General features: G+C 62.4%; 2 protein-coding genes across 3 annotated transcripts; one reads left to right on the top strand and one right to left on the bottom strand.

Moving 5' to 3' along the window:
• The first annotated feature begins 3,958 nt into the window (after window positions 1-3,958).
• Window positions 3,959-12,641, top strand: FHIP2B (FHF complex subunit HOOK interacting protein 2B). Of its 2 annotated transcripts, XR_009934054.1 has the most exons (18): window positions 3,959-4,030; window positions 4,135-4,213; window positions 6,211-6,380; window positions 7,234-7,338; window positions 7,433-7,555; window positions 7,719-7,880; window positions 7,967-8,163; window positions 8,245-8,353; window positions 8,611-8,687; window positions 8,803-8,992; window positions 9,076-9,236; window positions 9,314-9,433; window positions 9,509-9,599; window positions 9,684-9,827; window positions 10,018-10,158; window positions 10,236-10,336; window positions 10,425-10,690; window positions 12,332-12,641. XR_009934054.1 is itself a non-coding variant. In XM_062510631.1 (17 exons), the coding sequence occupies exons 1-17, from the start codon at window positions 3,986-3,988 to the stop codon at window positions 10,528-10,530; spliced, it is 2,121 nt and encodes a 706-aa protein (XP_062366615.1). In that variant the 5' UTR covers window positions 3,959-3,985; the 3' UTR covers window positions 10,531-11,017. The 2 variants fall into 2 exon arrangements, 1 of the variants encoding a protein (XP_062366615.1); XM_062510631.1 differs by lacking the exon at window positions 12,332-12,641 and having other exon boundaries at window positions 10,425-11,017.
• NUDT18 (nudix hydrolase 18) lies at window positions 11,460-13,433 on the bottom strand. Its single transcript, XM_062510632.1, has 3 exons — window positions 13,278-13,433; window positions 12,657-12,870; window positions 11,460-12,147 (listed from the first exon to the last, which is right to left on the bottom strand). The coding sequence occupies exons 1-3, from the start codon at window positions 13,431-13,433 to the stop codon at window positions 11,558-11,560; spliced, it is 960 nt and encodes a 319-aa protein (XP_062366616.1). The 3' UTR covers window positions 11,460-11,557.
• Window positions 13,434-13,468: the final 35 nt, after the last annotated feature.

Genomic DNA, 13,468 nt, shown 5'->3' with positions numbered 1-13,468 from the left:
TGACAGGGACGGCCGGAGAAGTGCTGGTCATCGGCTTCCAGAGCCGGCAGCAGGCTGAGGACTGGAGGAAGGTTTGGAGGTGTTGCAGCCGGGCAGGAGTGGGGTGGGAAGGGGAAATGGGCGCACAGCTCTGCTCCCGTGCTCCAGGGAGGGAGGGGCTGGGGATGATCCTGTCTGTCCCCAGTTCCCTTCTCGGGGTTGTGTGGAGCCTTTCGGGACGGGGATCTGGAGGCCGGGGTGCAGCGCTGCCCGTTTCCCCCGGCAGGTGATCGAGGAGGTGAGCAGCGATGCCCCGAGCGGGCTGGCAGCCCTCAGTGTCCCCGCGTCACCTCCCTCGAGGCTCCGCAGGGTGAGTTTTGTCCCCCGGGAAACGCAGGAATGGCGCCGGGTCAGGAATACACCCCAATCTCACATGCTGGTGTCCTTCTGGGGAGGGGGTCAGGGTGCAAAACCCACAGATATGGGGCTCCCCTCACCCCCACTCTCATCCGGCCGCATCCCAGCTCGGCAAAGAGGAAGAGGAGGAGGAGAATCGCTCCCGGCAGAGCCCTGCCCGCAGCCCGCGGCCCGGAGAGGATGCCAAAGGAGGTGAGGGGTGCGAGGGGACGGGGTGAGGGGGGTCCTGCCGGGTCGTGCCCGCTGACGGGGGGTGCCCGCAGGGTTCCTGGCGGTTCGGCTGCGCGGGCGCTGGCAGCGCCTGTGGTGCGCGGTCCGGCACGGAGCCCTGCGCATGTTCCCGGAGCCCGGCGCTGCCCAGCGTCCCGTGTGTGCCCTGCGCCTGGACGGCTGCGAGGTGTCCCCCGGGGCGGCCGCTGGGTCACCCCAAAACCTCCGGATCCGCATCGCTCAGCGCGGCCGAGAACTCGCCCTGCTGCAGGTGAGTGATGGGTGAGGCACCCCAGTGTCCATCCCTGGGGGCATCCCCTGAGCCCAGACCCTGCCCCAGTGACACCCCGTGAGCCCAGACCCTGCCCCGGGGGCACCCCCTGAGCCCAGACCCTGCCCCAGTGACACCCCCTGAGCCCAGACCCTGCCCTGGGGGCACCCCCTGAGCCCAGACCCTGCCCCACTCCAGGCCTGTTCGGATGAGGAGAGGGAAGCTTGGCTGAAGACCCTGCAGGCCAGGGGAGGAGTGGAGCCAAAGAAGGGCAATGGGCCCCCCCCAAGACCCCCCAGGCCGAGCAGCCGTCCTGCTGCCGGGTAAGGACTTTGGCCACCCCCAGCCCTCCCTCTCTGCTGTGGGGTGTGGGAAATAATGGGATCCCCTCCTGCTTGCAGGGGGCTGCTGCTACGTCGTGTCCCGACCCCCAACACCTACATGGACGATCCCTTCGGGCAGCCCCCGCCAGCTGAGACCCCCAAACATCTCTACTCCAACGCGGAGCGGCTGCAGCAGCTGGTAACCTCTGCTGGTGCCCTTTGACCCCCACTCGTGACCTCCACGGTGGGGGGATCCACCCCCACTGCCCCCTTGCCCACGGGCTTCACCATCCGCTCGCCCACGGGCTTCTCCCGGGTTTCCTCCCGCAGCAGCAGAGCCTGGACCGGGCAGCGCAAGGGCAGCGCAGGAGACCCGTGTCTGCCCTGCCCACCTGTGCCAGCCCCGCCCCGGGCAGTGCCCGGCCCTCGCGGGCAGGTGAGAGGGGCTGGCTGCTCCAGCCGGGATGTGCCCACATTGCCCAGCTCTGAGTGTTGGGATGGAGGCTGTGGTGCCCACGAGAGTTGGGATTTCTGTGTCCTTCCCCTGCCCTTCCTCCCCAGAGTTCCTCCTCTTCCTCTTGATCATCCTTCCCCTGCCCTTCCCCTCTTCCCTTCCCCCTGACCCTCCTTTCTCTTCCCTTTCCTCAATGCCCTTTCTCTTCCCTTCCTCCTCACCCTCCCTCCTCTTCCCTTCTTCCTGATCATCCTTCCCCTGCCCTTTTCCCTGCCCTTTCCTCTCTTCCCTTCCTCCTGACCCTCCCTCCTCTTCCCTTCCTCCTCAGCACCACCGGTGGCTCTCCGGGCCAGGCCTGCCAGCGCACAGCTGCCAAAGGACAACCCCAACCTCCAGAGCAGGGATTTCTCCCTTTCCCAGCACACCCTGACACTGCCCCAGAGGAAGGGGACACGGGATGGACTCGATGTCCTCGTGGGTAGGAGCATGGAGAGGCTCCGGTCGGTGCCGGACACTGCCCGGTCCCGGCCGGAGCAGCCGGAGGGGTTGAGGGGTACCCGGGCTTAGCAGCGTTCCCGCTGTCCTTGCAGGGAAAAAAGCCTTTCCCAAGCTGGAGGAGAAGGTGGAACAGCTGGAGAGAGCGTGCCACGTGAAGGGCAGGCTGAAAGCCGGCTCCGAGATGAACCTGCTGGCCCTCGGCAAGTCACTCAAGGGTCGCATCGCTGCCACCCCCAGCTCGGCCGGCTCCGAGGTGGGGGACACCGGAGAAGGCGTGAAATGCGGGGAGAGCGAGGTATGGGGAACACTCCTCAACCTTTTCTGCGCTGTTTTTCCCTCAGGGTTCATTTGTCAGGCCGCTGCTGAAGCGCACCACGTCCGCCCGGAGCGCGCTGAGGCCGCCCCCGTCCCCGCTCATGGAGGGGAAGGGAAATGTGATGCAGAAGACGAAGGTAACGCCAAAATCCGGGGCAATGTGAAGCGTTTAGGTGATCCCACTAGAAAATGAGGGATTTATCCCCCCCACCCCATCAATTTATCCAGGAGTGGGAGATGAAATCTGCGATGTGACCACGGAGCGGGGACTCTCGCAGAGAGCACCGGGCTGCGCGTGGATCGTGCAGGACCGGCCTGGATCCAGCCTGGAATTTGACTTTTATCCATCAGTATCAACGCTACAACTACGCACATCTATTTTTTTATATCCAGATATATCGGTACACACATATCAGCTCTCCACCCGTGGGTTTCCAGTCTCTCCCCGCTGCATCCCACCCATCCCAGAACCTCGTTTTTGGGTGCAAATTTGCGGTACAACTTCAGGAGCTGCTGGCTCTGTCCCCAGCCTATCAGCAGTACCCCAATCCCCCTCCCAGGACCCCAAATTTACAGGGATGGATGAACCCTGGATCCAGCAGTTGTGGGGGATGCAAATTTGGGAAGAATCCGATTGTCCATTCCCTGGAATCAGCGGGACCCGGGCTGGGCCCTGGGTGGTTTTCCATCAGCTGTGCTTGTCAGGGCTTGGTTTTAATTGGAGAAATGTTATTTTTTTTAAGGATAAAAAAAAAAAAAAGTCACAAAACTTGGGTTGTGCTGCGGGAAAGGCTGAGCTGGGAATGGGGTGTCCTTGTCCTTGTCAGTGTGGGATCCATCCCCGTGCAAGGGGTTTGTGGGGTCAGTCCTGATCCCAGAGAAAGAGCCGTGGGGTCAAAGCCGACTCCGGTGAAGGAATTTGTGGGGTCCATCCGGGGTGGGTTGATGCCCCCCCTGGTGTGTGGGGTACATCCCCATCCAGGTGCAAGGAGTTTGTGGGGTCAATCCCGACCCCAGAGAACAAATTGGTGGGGTCAGTCCCCATCCCAAAGAAGGAGGTTTTTGGGGGTATCCCAATCCCAGTGCAAAAAATTTGTGGGGTCAATCCCGATCCCAGTGAAGGAGTTTGTGGGGTCAGTCCTGACCCCCTGAAGGAATTCTTGGGATCCATCCAGGATGAGTTGATGCCCCCCCTGTTGTGTTGGGTCCATCCCCATCCAGAACTGCTCCTCTCGGAACAATTTTAGGGCTAAGGCACCTTCCCAACTCCTCCGTCCTCCACCCTCGTCCCTCCCTTCCCGCCCCGATCCCGCCCCGATCCCTCCGGAGCCGGAGCGGAGCCGCCGGGGGAGGGGGGGAAGGGAGCGGCGGGGGCGGTGCCAGCGGAGCGGGGCGGGACCGGGAGCGGCGGGACCGGCGGTGGGGTCGGGACCAGAACCGGGACCGGGACCGGGACAGGGACAGGGACAGGGAGCGGGACCAGAACCGGGAGCGGGACCGGGAGCGGGGGTCCCAGCCATGCTCAGCCGTCTGGGAGCGCTGCTCCAGCAAGCGGTGGAGACGGTGAGCGGGGCCGGGAGGGGACACGGGAGGAACGGGACCGGAACCGGGACCGGAACCGGGACCGGGAGTGGGGGACTCCCTGACCCTGATCCCGCTGTGAGCAGCGGGAGCCCAGCGTGGACCTGCTGGAAGCCTTCATCGAGCACTGGAGGGGCATCACCGGCTACTACCTGGAGACCACAGGTGAGTGGAGTGCGGGGAGAGGGTCCCCGTGCATGCGATCCTTTTTTTTTTCCTGGGATTTGGATCCTTTTATTCCCCGGGATGGGGTCTCTGCAAAGTGGGAACAAAGTCGTTGTGGTGTGGGAACTGAGTCCTCGTGTCCTAGGAGAGGAACTTGTATCCTAAAATAGGGTGTCCTAAAAATGGGAATGAGGTGTCTGTGCCCAAGGAGGGGGAGTTGCTGTGCTCTAGGAGGGGACCCCATTCCCTGGGACATGATCCCATATCCTGGGAGGGGACCGTGTGTTCTGGGAGAGGGTCCCTGTGTCCCAAAACAGGGGCCCCGGCCTAGGAATAAGATACCTGTGCCCTGGGGCAGGGTTAGGGGACATGTCCCGGGACAGGTCCCCATGTCCTGGAACCGGACCCCATGTCCCGGGACAAAGCCCTACACCCTGGGACGGGACCCCATGCCCCGGGGACAGGACCCCAGTGCACTGTGGCTGCCCTGGCACACGGGGACAGGGCAGGGGACACCCTTTTCCCAAACCCAGGCAGGATTTATCCAGCCGGGATGCTGTGCCCTGCCCGTGCCCGACCCCCTGGCACCGCGGTGGGACCAGCGGGTTCGGCAGGGTGGGGACAGCGCCGGCACAAGCTGGGACACATCCCTTTGGGAAGGCTAAAACCGAGCCGGGAGAGCTCCGGCCCCGATTCCCAGCAGGGTCTCGCTCCCGGCTGTGCCCAGGGGGTCTCCGGTGCCCACCGGGGGTGCGGGATGTCCGGCAGGGCCCTAGGCCGGAGCGGAAGCAGCAGCTCCACGCTCACATTGCCATCTAGCGACATTCCCGCTCCGGAGGAGCAGATGTAGGCATGGCACGGGGCAGGGAAAAAGGGAAAAGCCCTGGCACAGCCCCACCGGCACGGCTGGCACCGCACCGGGACATCGCTCCCGCTGCCGTGCCCGGGGGGGACCCCCACCGCAGCCCCCCATCCCTGAATTCCTGAATCCATGCATTCCTGAATCCCCGAATCCCTGAACACGAGTATCCCTGGATCCTGGAATACCAGTATTCCTGAATCCCTGAACCCCCGGATCCCCGAACCCCCAAACCCCCGAATCTCTGAATCCCCAAATTTCCAAATCCCCAGATCCCCGAACCGCCAAACCCCCAAACCCCTGAACCCCCGAATCTCGGAATGCCCAAATCCCCGGATCCCCGAAACCCCAAACCCCCGAACCGCCAAACCCCCAAACCCCTGAACCCCCGAATCTCGGAATGCCCAAATCCCCGGATCCCCGAAACCCCAAGCCCCCGAACCGCCAAACCCCCAAACCCCTGAACCCCCGAATCTCGGAATGCCCAAATCCCTGGATCCCCGAACCCCCAAACCCCCGAACCCCCGAATCTCGGAATACCCAAATCCCTGGATCCCCGAATCCCCAAACCCCCGAACCCCCGAATCTCGGAATGCCCAAATCCCTGGATCCCCGAACCCCCAAACCCCCGAACCCCCGAATCTCGGAATGCCCAAATCCCCGAAGCCCCGAACCCCCGAATCTCGGAATGCCCAAATCCCCGGATCCCCAAACCCCCGAACCCCCGAATCTCGGAATGCCCAAATCCCCGGATCCCCAAACCCCCGAACCCCCGAATCTCGGAATGCCCAAATCCCTGGATCCCCAAACCCCCGAACCCCCGAACCCCCGAATCTCGGAATGCCCAAATCCCCGAAGCCCCGAACCCCCGAATCTCGGAATGCCCAAATCCCCGGATCCCCAAACCCCCGAACCCCCGAATCTCGGAATGCCCAAATCCCCGGATCCCCAAACCCCCGAATCTCGGAATGCCCAAATCCCCGGATCCCCAAACCCCCGAATCTCGGAATGCCCAAATCCCCGGATCCCCAAACCCCCGAATCTCGGAATGCCCAAATCCCCGAAGCCCCGAACCCCCGAATCTCGGAATGCCCAAATCCCGCGCCCCCGCACCCCGACCCCGTTCGCGTGCCCGCAGACGAGCGCGTCCCCGCGCGGTGCACGGACATCCCGTGGCGCCTGCGGCAGATGCGGGATCTCCTGGAGTACGAGCAGAGGCAGCGCCCGCCGGGGGACGCGGGGCCGTGCCTCGAGTTCCTGCTCCAGCACAAAGTGCTCGAAACGCTGGCAACGCTGGGGAAGGCCGAGGTGGGTGAAGGAACCGGGAAAAATCCCTCGGGAGACGCCGAACCCGCAGCTTTTCCCTGCTGCTCTCCGTGGTGCCCCTCGATGATGTTAATATTTGAATTTGTAGCTTTTAATTTAATTTTAATTTAATTTGAATCTTTAATTTAATGTTAATTTTGATCTTTGATTAGAATTAGAATTTTTATTTTAATTTTTATTTTAATTTTAATTTTAATTTTAATTTTAATTTTGATTTTGATTTTGATTTTGATTTTAATTTTATTTTAATTTTAATATTACTACAAATATAAGTAAAATAAACCAAAATAAAATAAAATAAAATAAAATAACATAAAATAAAATAAAATAAAATAAGAAAATAAATAAAATCAAATATAATAAAATTAAATAAATTAAATAAATTAAATGAATAAAAATAAAATAAAATAAGAAATAAAATGCAATAAAATAAATAAAATAAATTTTAAAAAATAAAATAAAATAATAAAATAAGAAATAAAATCAAATATAATATAATATAATATAATAAAATAAAATAAAATAAAATAAAATAAAATAAAATAAAATAAAATAATAAAATAAAATTAGAATAAAATAAAATAAAATAAAATATAAAATAAAATAAGAAATGAAATCAAATGGGAAATAAAATGGGAAACAAAATAAAATGGGAAATAAAATTAAATAAATCGGGGGAAAGAAAATTAAATGGGAAATAATGCCCCTAGTTTGATTTGTTTTTTTGACGCAGAGAATTGAGTTAAACCCCTCCTTGTTACCGGGAAGGGGGAGCCGGGTGGGATCATTTGGGGCGATTCCAGGGAAATCAGGCAATGTGCGATTCCTGTCCCAGTATCCTGCAGGGATGAGGCAGCAGGTGCTGCTCTTCTTCAGCCGCGTGCTGGGGCAGCTGCAGCACCCGCTCCTGCACTACCTGAGCGTCCACCGGCCCGTGCAGGTGAGCTCCCACCTGCCCCCGCTGCTTTTTGGGGAGGTGGTGGGAGAACCCCCCTCCCCCCAGCACCCCCAAATCTCCATCCCTGCCCCCTCAGAAGCTGCTGCAGCTCAGCGGGGACCGCCCGGGCTCCGGCACGGAGAAGGAGGAGGTGCAGTTTGCTGCAGTGCTCTGCTCCAAAATCCAGCAGGATCCCGGCTTGCTGCCCTATATCCTGGAGGTGGGGCGGTGTGGGGTCTCCCGTGGGGTTTGGGCTCCTGAGATTGGGATTTTGGATCCGTTTTGTGGCTTCCTCCTTGCTACAAAGCTCCTCGGGGTGAAGAGGAGGAGGAGGAGGAGGAAGGTGGTGGTTACAATGCTTTGCTGCTCCTCTTCCTCTCCAGGGTAAGAGCATCCTGAATGGGAGGAGAGCTCCGGACAGCCCCAGGGAAGAGGATTTGGAGCATCCCCCGGGCAGCGCTGCCAGCTCCCCCCCGGCCGAGCCCTCCCCGCCCCGCAGGGACAGCAACCTCGTCACCTGCCTGGTGGGGCTGTGCAGGAGCACGGTACGGGCACAGGGGGTGGCACTTGATGGACAGCGGGCGCTGCCAGGCGTGTGCCGACCCCTGTGCCCTCCTCCTCTTCCTCGCAGAAGAGCCGGGTGGCGCTGAAGGCTCGGGAGAACCTGCTGCTGCTGGCGGGGCTGTCGCAGGAGGCGGCTGCCACCTGCCTGGCGCGGGGCAGTGCCCTGTGCCAGCTGCTCACGGGACACCTCTGTGACCTCTACGGCGCCGTGCCCGCCGGCACCGACCCCGCCGATGTCCTCGCCGTGGACAGGGTCAGCTGGAGGTGAGGGGACACCGGGCTGGGGGTCCCCAGGTGCCACCCGGGCGGTGTCACAGCCCCACGCTGTCCGTCTGTCCCGTGCAGGTCGCAGGGGGATGGTGCTGGGGACGGGGGTTTCCCTGGGAAGGAGAGCCTGGCTGAGTTCCTGGGCTGGCTGGACTTCCTGGATGAGCTGGTGATGGGCGCCCACCCGGTGAGAATCGCGGGATTAATTAATGTGGGAGTTAATTAGCGGCCGATCGCCACCTTGTCACCAGCCCGGAGCGCTGAGTGTCACCTCCGGGGATGGGGACTCCACCACTTCCCTGGGCACCCGCATTCCAACATCCAGCCCACCCTTTTCTGTGAAGAAATTCTTCCTAACCCAACCTAAACGTCCCAGGGTGCAATTCAAAGCCGTGTCCCCTTGTCCCGGGGGGTCCCCACTCTCAGCCCCTCCCTCTCCCCCAGCTCGTGGCCGATGCCATCACCGAGGCCGTGGAGGAGAAGTTTTTCCAGGGAATCCTGCAGCCGCAGCTCCTGCAGATGTGAGTGGCCCCCAGCTGGGGTGCTGTGCTCCTCAGGACGTCCTTGGAGCCAGGAGCAGGGGTGGGGGGTGTTCCTGTTTTCTCCCTGGACAAACACCCCCTCCCCACGCTGCAGGTCGGAGCTGGTCGTGCTGGGCACCACGGCCGTGCTGACGGGGACGGTGCGGCAGCTCCGCTCCCCCACCCTGCTCCACCGCCTCGTCCTCTTCCTGCTGGGACCCCACCGGCACCCCGAGACCCCTGGGGACACCCCCCACCCCCTTCGGGCACAGCTCATCGACCGCTGCGACCACCTGTGCGACGAGGTGAGCTCACCTGGGCTGGCTGGATGGGTGGGCAGGGGTGGGCAGTGCCAGGGGGAGTTCTCACCCTTGCTGGCCGTGCCCAGATCAGCCTGGCCAGCCTGCGGCTCTTCGAGGAGCTCCTGAGAAAGCCCCACGAGCACGTGGCTCACAACCTGGTGCTGCGGAACCTGGAGGCCAGGGCTTACCTGCAGCGCGGCCCCGAGGAGCCCGGGCCCCCCGAGACGGACCCCGAGGAGGACGGGCTGTGAGCGAGGGGGGCTGGGGGCAGGGCGAGGGGGGCAGCCCCCCGATTCCCACCCCGCTAATGCTGGCCCCACACAGGGACCTGGAGGAGGATCCCTATTTCACCGATGGATTCCCAGACAGCTTTGGGAGCACAAAAAATCCTTCCCCGGCGCCGACCCCGTCGGGGAAGGGGCGAGTGAGCGAGGTGGTCAACAGGTAGGGGTTTGGAGGGGCTGGGCTGGAACGGGGGTGCTGCATCCCCTTCCCAATCCTCTCCTCCCTCTCTTGCAGCTTCCTCTGCCTGGTCCCTGAGGAGGCCAAAACCTCGTCGTGCATGGAGGAGGGAGGGTACGACACCTACGTGCACGATGCCCTGGGAATGGTGGGTGCCCGGGGGTGTCCCCGGCCTGCAGAGTGGCTGTCCCCGCCCTGGCTCTCACCTGCTGTGCTGTCACCCCCTGGGCAGGTCCAGGCGTGCCGTGCCAATGCAGCCCCGTGGGGGTGGCCCTCGTCCCCCCGACCCCTGGATTCGTGTCACCCCGGAGTGGCTTTTTACGAGGGACACTTCCTCAAGGTGCTGTTTGACCGGATGAGCCGGATCCTGGATCAGGTACACCTGGGATACACCTGGGTGCTCGCTGGGCTCTCCCAGGACCCACGGGGGGGACACCAGGACCCCTACAATGGGGACAAAGTGACCAAAAGCATCAGCGGTGCTCGGTGGGGACGGGCTCAGAACGAGGGGATGTTCGGTGGTCACCCCCATACCAGGTCCTGAGCATCCCCCTTCCCCATCCCAGCCCTACAGCCTGAACCTGCAGCTGACCTCGGTGCTGTCTCACCTGGCCGCCTTCCCCCACCCTCACCTCCACGAGTACCTGCTGGACCCCTACCTCAACCTGGCCCCCGGCTGCCGCTCGCTCTTCTCTGTCCTCGTCAGGGTAATGTCACCCACGGAGGTCTGGGGACACGGGGACACCCCCTGGACAAGGGGGGTGACTCTTTCCTCCCTCCCCAGGTGATCGGGGACCTGATGCAGCGGCTCCAGCGCGTGCCCCACGCCAGGGCCAAGCTGCTCCTGGTGCGCCAGCAGCTCCTGGGGCTGGTGCCAGGAGAGCAGTGAGTGCTGCGGGGGAGGGAAAATTGCCCTTCTGGGGAGGGGTTGTACCCCGCAGACCCCCCCCCAAAATCTCTTGTGTCCCCGCAGGATGGATCACACGGTGCTGTTCAAGGGGGTGGTGGTGCTGGAGGAGTTCTGCAAGGAGCTGGCTGCCATCGCCCTGGTCAAGGGGCCACCTGAGGGGCCACCCTGAGCTCCCCATCTTCAGCCGGGCTGTGCTGGCCACTGGAGATGGCCCAGCCCACGTTTTGGTGGCCCTGCAATAGCCAGGAGTGGCCGTGGCACCGCGGGAAGGACCTCGCAGGAGGATGAGGAGGCGCGAGACCTTCATTGTCACCTCGGCCAGCCCCGAGGTGACGCCACATCCCCGTGCTGGGTGTGGAGCTGTGGGTGCTGTGGCTCCTCCTGGGTGGTGGTTCTTGCTCCCCCCACTCTGTCAGAGCTTCCCTGAGCCCCCCCCCAAAGCTCCAGCAGGGAATTCTTAGGCAATAATGGGGTGTGTGGGGCAGTGCCCCTCCTCCCTCAGCTGCAAGGACTCGATTGTCCCCTGCCCTGGCGCTGTGGCAGGGGGAGTGTGACATGTGTGACACGAGTGTGTGTGCGTCTGTGTGATCTGGGGGGGGACTGTCCCCCCCAGACCCCGCACAGCCCCTCCCCAGGGTGATGGGACTCTGCTCCAATAAAGCTGTGATTCAGCACCACCTCCTGTGCCCCTTCTCTAACGCCCTCAAACCCCACTCCCCATTTCCCCCAAGAAGCCCTCAAACCCCACTCCTCATTTCCCCCAAACCCCACTCCCTAATTCCCCCATAAAACCCCAAAACCCACTCCCCATTTTCCCCCCAAGCCCTCTCCCTATTTCCCCCAAAGGCCTCTCCCTATTTTCCCCAAAGGCCTCTCCCTATTTCACCCAAAAAACCCCAAACCCCACTCCCCATTTCCCCCAAAAAACCCTCAAACCCCACTCACATTTCCCCCAAAACCCCATTTTCCCCCCATGTCCCACTTCTAACCGCAGCCAGGGACACAAAAGCAGCAGCAGCAGCCGGGTTTATTTTATTTCTCCTCTCAGCACCCCCAGACCCTGACCCATCCCTGCAGCACCCCCCCCACCCACAGCCAGCACATCCCGGGGCTCCCCCTTTGTCACCGCCAGCAGAACCCCGAGCTGCAGAACCCTCTCAGCCCTCCCCATTCCCAAATCCAGTTTTTTTTACGCCCTAACTCCTGACGGGCACCGTGGCACGGAGCCTCTGCAGGATGCGAGCCCGCAGCCGCTCCTCCCGCACGGGCCACCAGCGCAGCGCGGGGTCGCGGGGCTCGGGGGGCTGGTCCCGCTGGCTCCCCGGGGGGATGCTCAGCACCACGTTGAAGCAGACGCCATCAGCGTCCCCAGGTCCCCCAGGCCGGTGCTGCAGCCCCAGCAGCCCCAGAGCTCCGGGCTGCGGGTCCCAGGCCAGGCGGTCCCGCAGCAGCCGCAGCAAGGGCGAGCGCAGCCCCGCTCGCAGCTCGGAGGGGGACGCGCCGCAGGCCACCACGGGCAAGTGTGGGGTGCCAGAGGTGGCCAGCAGAAGCCACAGGTCGCCAGCGGCGTTGGCGAAGGGCAGGAGGAGCCGCAGGCAGAGCGGGGAGCAGGGCAGCTCCTGCGGAAGCGTCGGGGGGTGCGCGGGGCTCCGGCGGTAGCGGGTGGCCAGCTCCAGCACGGGCAGGATGTCCAGAGAGCGCAGCGGCAGAGAACGAGGGTCCCCGGGCCACCAGGTGGCTTGGAGGGACTCGGTGTCAGCCTTCTCCAGGGTTTTGAGGGTCCCACCTGAGCGAACAGGGATGGCTTGGACGGGGGGGGACAGAGGGACAGAGGGAAGGGGCTGGTGGGGCTGGGGGGGGCACTGGTGGGGCACTGAGACCCTCGAGGTGGGGCTGAGAGGGGACACTGCAGCGCAGGGGACAGAGATGTCCTGGCACAAAGATGCTAAAATCCATCGCGGGGTTTGCAGGGGACACCAGTGACCTGGCACAAAGGCGGCAGGGGACACCGATAGACACCACGAGGCTGGCAGGGGACACGGATAAACATCACGGGGATGCCACCTCTCATCGTGGGGCCGGCAGGGGACACGGACACCCAACATGGGAGTGCCGCTTTCCATCACGGCACTCTCAGGGGACACGGATCCGCATTACGGGACAGGCAGGGGACAGGACTGCCCATCCCAGGGACGCCACTTTCCATCACGGGGCTGGCAGGGGACAGGGATCTCCATCACGGGACCAGCTGGGGACTCTCCCACCAAGCCCCCCGGAGCATCAAAGGACACAGACCTGTGGCCCGTGCCAGGAAGGCGAAGCGGATCCAGGCCGGGCCCCTCTCCTCCAGCGCCAGCAGCGTCAGGGGCTCGCACTCCAGCCCCGACTCCTCCCTCACCTCCCTCCGCAGAGCAGCCACGATGCCCTCGCCGGGCTCCATGCGGCCCGCGGGCAGGTACCAGCGGCCCCGGCACTCGGGCTTGGCCTCCTGCACCAGCAGCACCGCGTCCTGCGGGGCGGGACTGGGGTACTGGGGGCACTAAGGGGATGGAATGGGGGTACTGGGGGGATGGAATGGGGGTACTGGGGGCACTGGGGGGATGGAATGGGGGTACTGGGGGGCACTGGGTGCACTGGGGGGTTGAAATGGGGATACTGGGGGGAACTGGGGGGATGGAATGGGGGCACTGGGGAGAAAGAGTGGCTGGACTAGGGGTACTGTGGGAAAGGGTTGACTAGACTGGGGGTACTAGGAGTACTGGGGGAAAGGCCTGCCTGCCCTGGGGGAATAGCCTGGCTGGACTGGGGGGCACTGGGAGTGCTGGGGGAATGGCCTGGCTGGGCTGGGGGGCACTGGGAGTGCTGGGGGAATGGCCTGGCTGGGCTGGGGGGCACTGGGACCGGGGGCTACCTCACCTCCTGGTTGAAGAGCACGGCCAGCACCACGTAGCAAACGTTCCTGCCCAGGCGGACGGGCCCGGGGGGTGCGGGGGACCCCTCCAAAGTTGTCCCCACGTCCCACCCGCCTCCATCCAGCACCGCCTCCAGCTCCGGCACCGGCGCGTCCCCCATGGGCACGGGGGTCCCACGGCAGCTGCGGGGACGGG

Source organism: Cinclus cinclus, chromosome 29 (genome assembly GCF_963662255.1).
Source record: "Cinclus cinclus chromosome 29, bCinCin1.1, whole genome shotgun sequence".
NCBI classification, from domain to species: Eukaryota; Metazoa; Chordata; class Aves; order Passeriformes; family Cinclidae; genus Cinclus; species Cinclus cinclus.
The sequence above is the reverse complement of the archived record's forward strand: the minus strand, read 5'-3'. Positions and strand labels throughout refer to the sequence as shown.

Bases quoted from the DNA above. Each gene is read 5' to 3' on its own strand.
- FHIP2B (XM_062510631.1), top strand. From the start codon at position 3,986: ATGCTCAGCCGTCTGGGAGCGCTGCTCCAGCAAGCGGTGGAGACG. The intron at 6,381-7,233 runs GTGGGTGAAGGA...TTCCTGTCCCAG, and splicing joins CAACGCTGGGGAAGGCCGAG to TATCCTGCAGGGATGAGGCA. The intron at 7,881-7,966 runs GTACGGGCACAG...TCTTCCTCGCAG, and splicing joins TGGGGCTGTGCAGGAGCACG to AAGAGCCGGGTGGCGCTGAA.
- NUDT18 (XM_062510632.1), bottom strand. From the start codon at position 13,433: ATGGGGGACGCGCCGGTGCCGGAGCTGGAGGCGGTGCTGGATGGAGGC. The intron at 12,871-13,277 runs GTGAGGTAGCCC...CCCGCCCCGCAG, and splicing joins CCGTGCTCTTCAACCAGGAG to GACGCGGTGCTGCTGGTGCA. The intron at 12,148-12,656 runs GTCTGTGTCCTT...CTGTTCGCTCAG, and splicing joins CTTCCTGGCACGGGCCACAG to GTGGGACCCTCAAAACCCTG.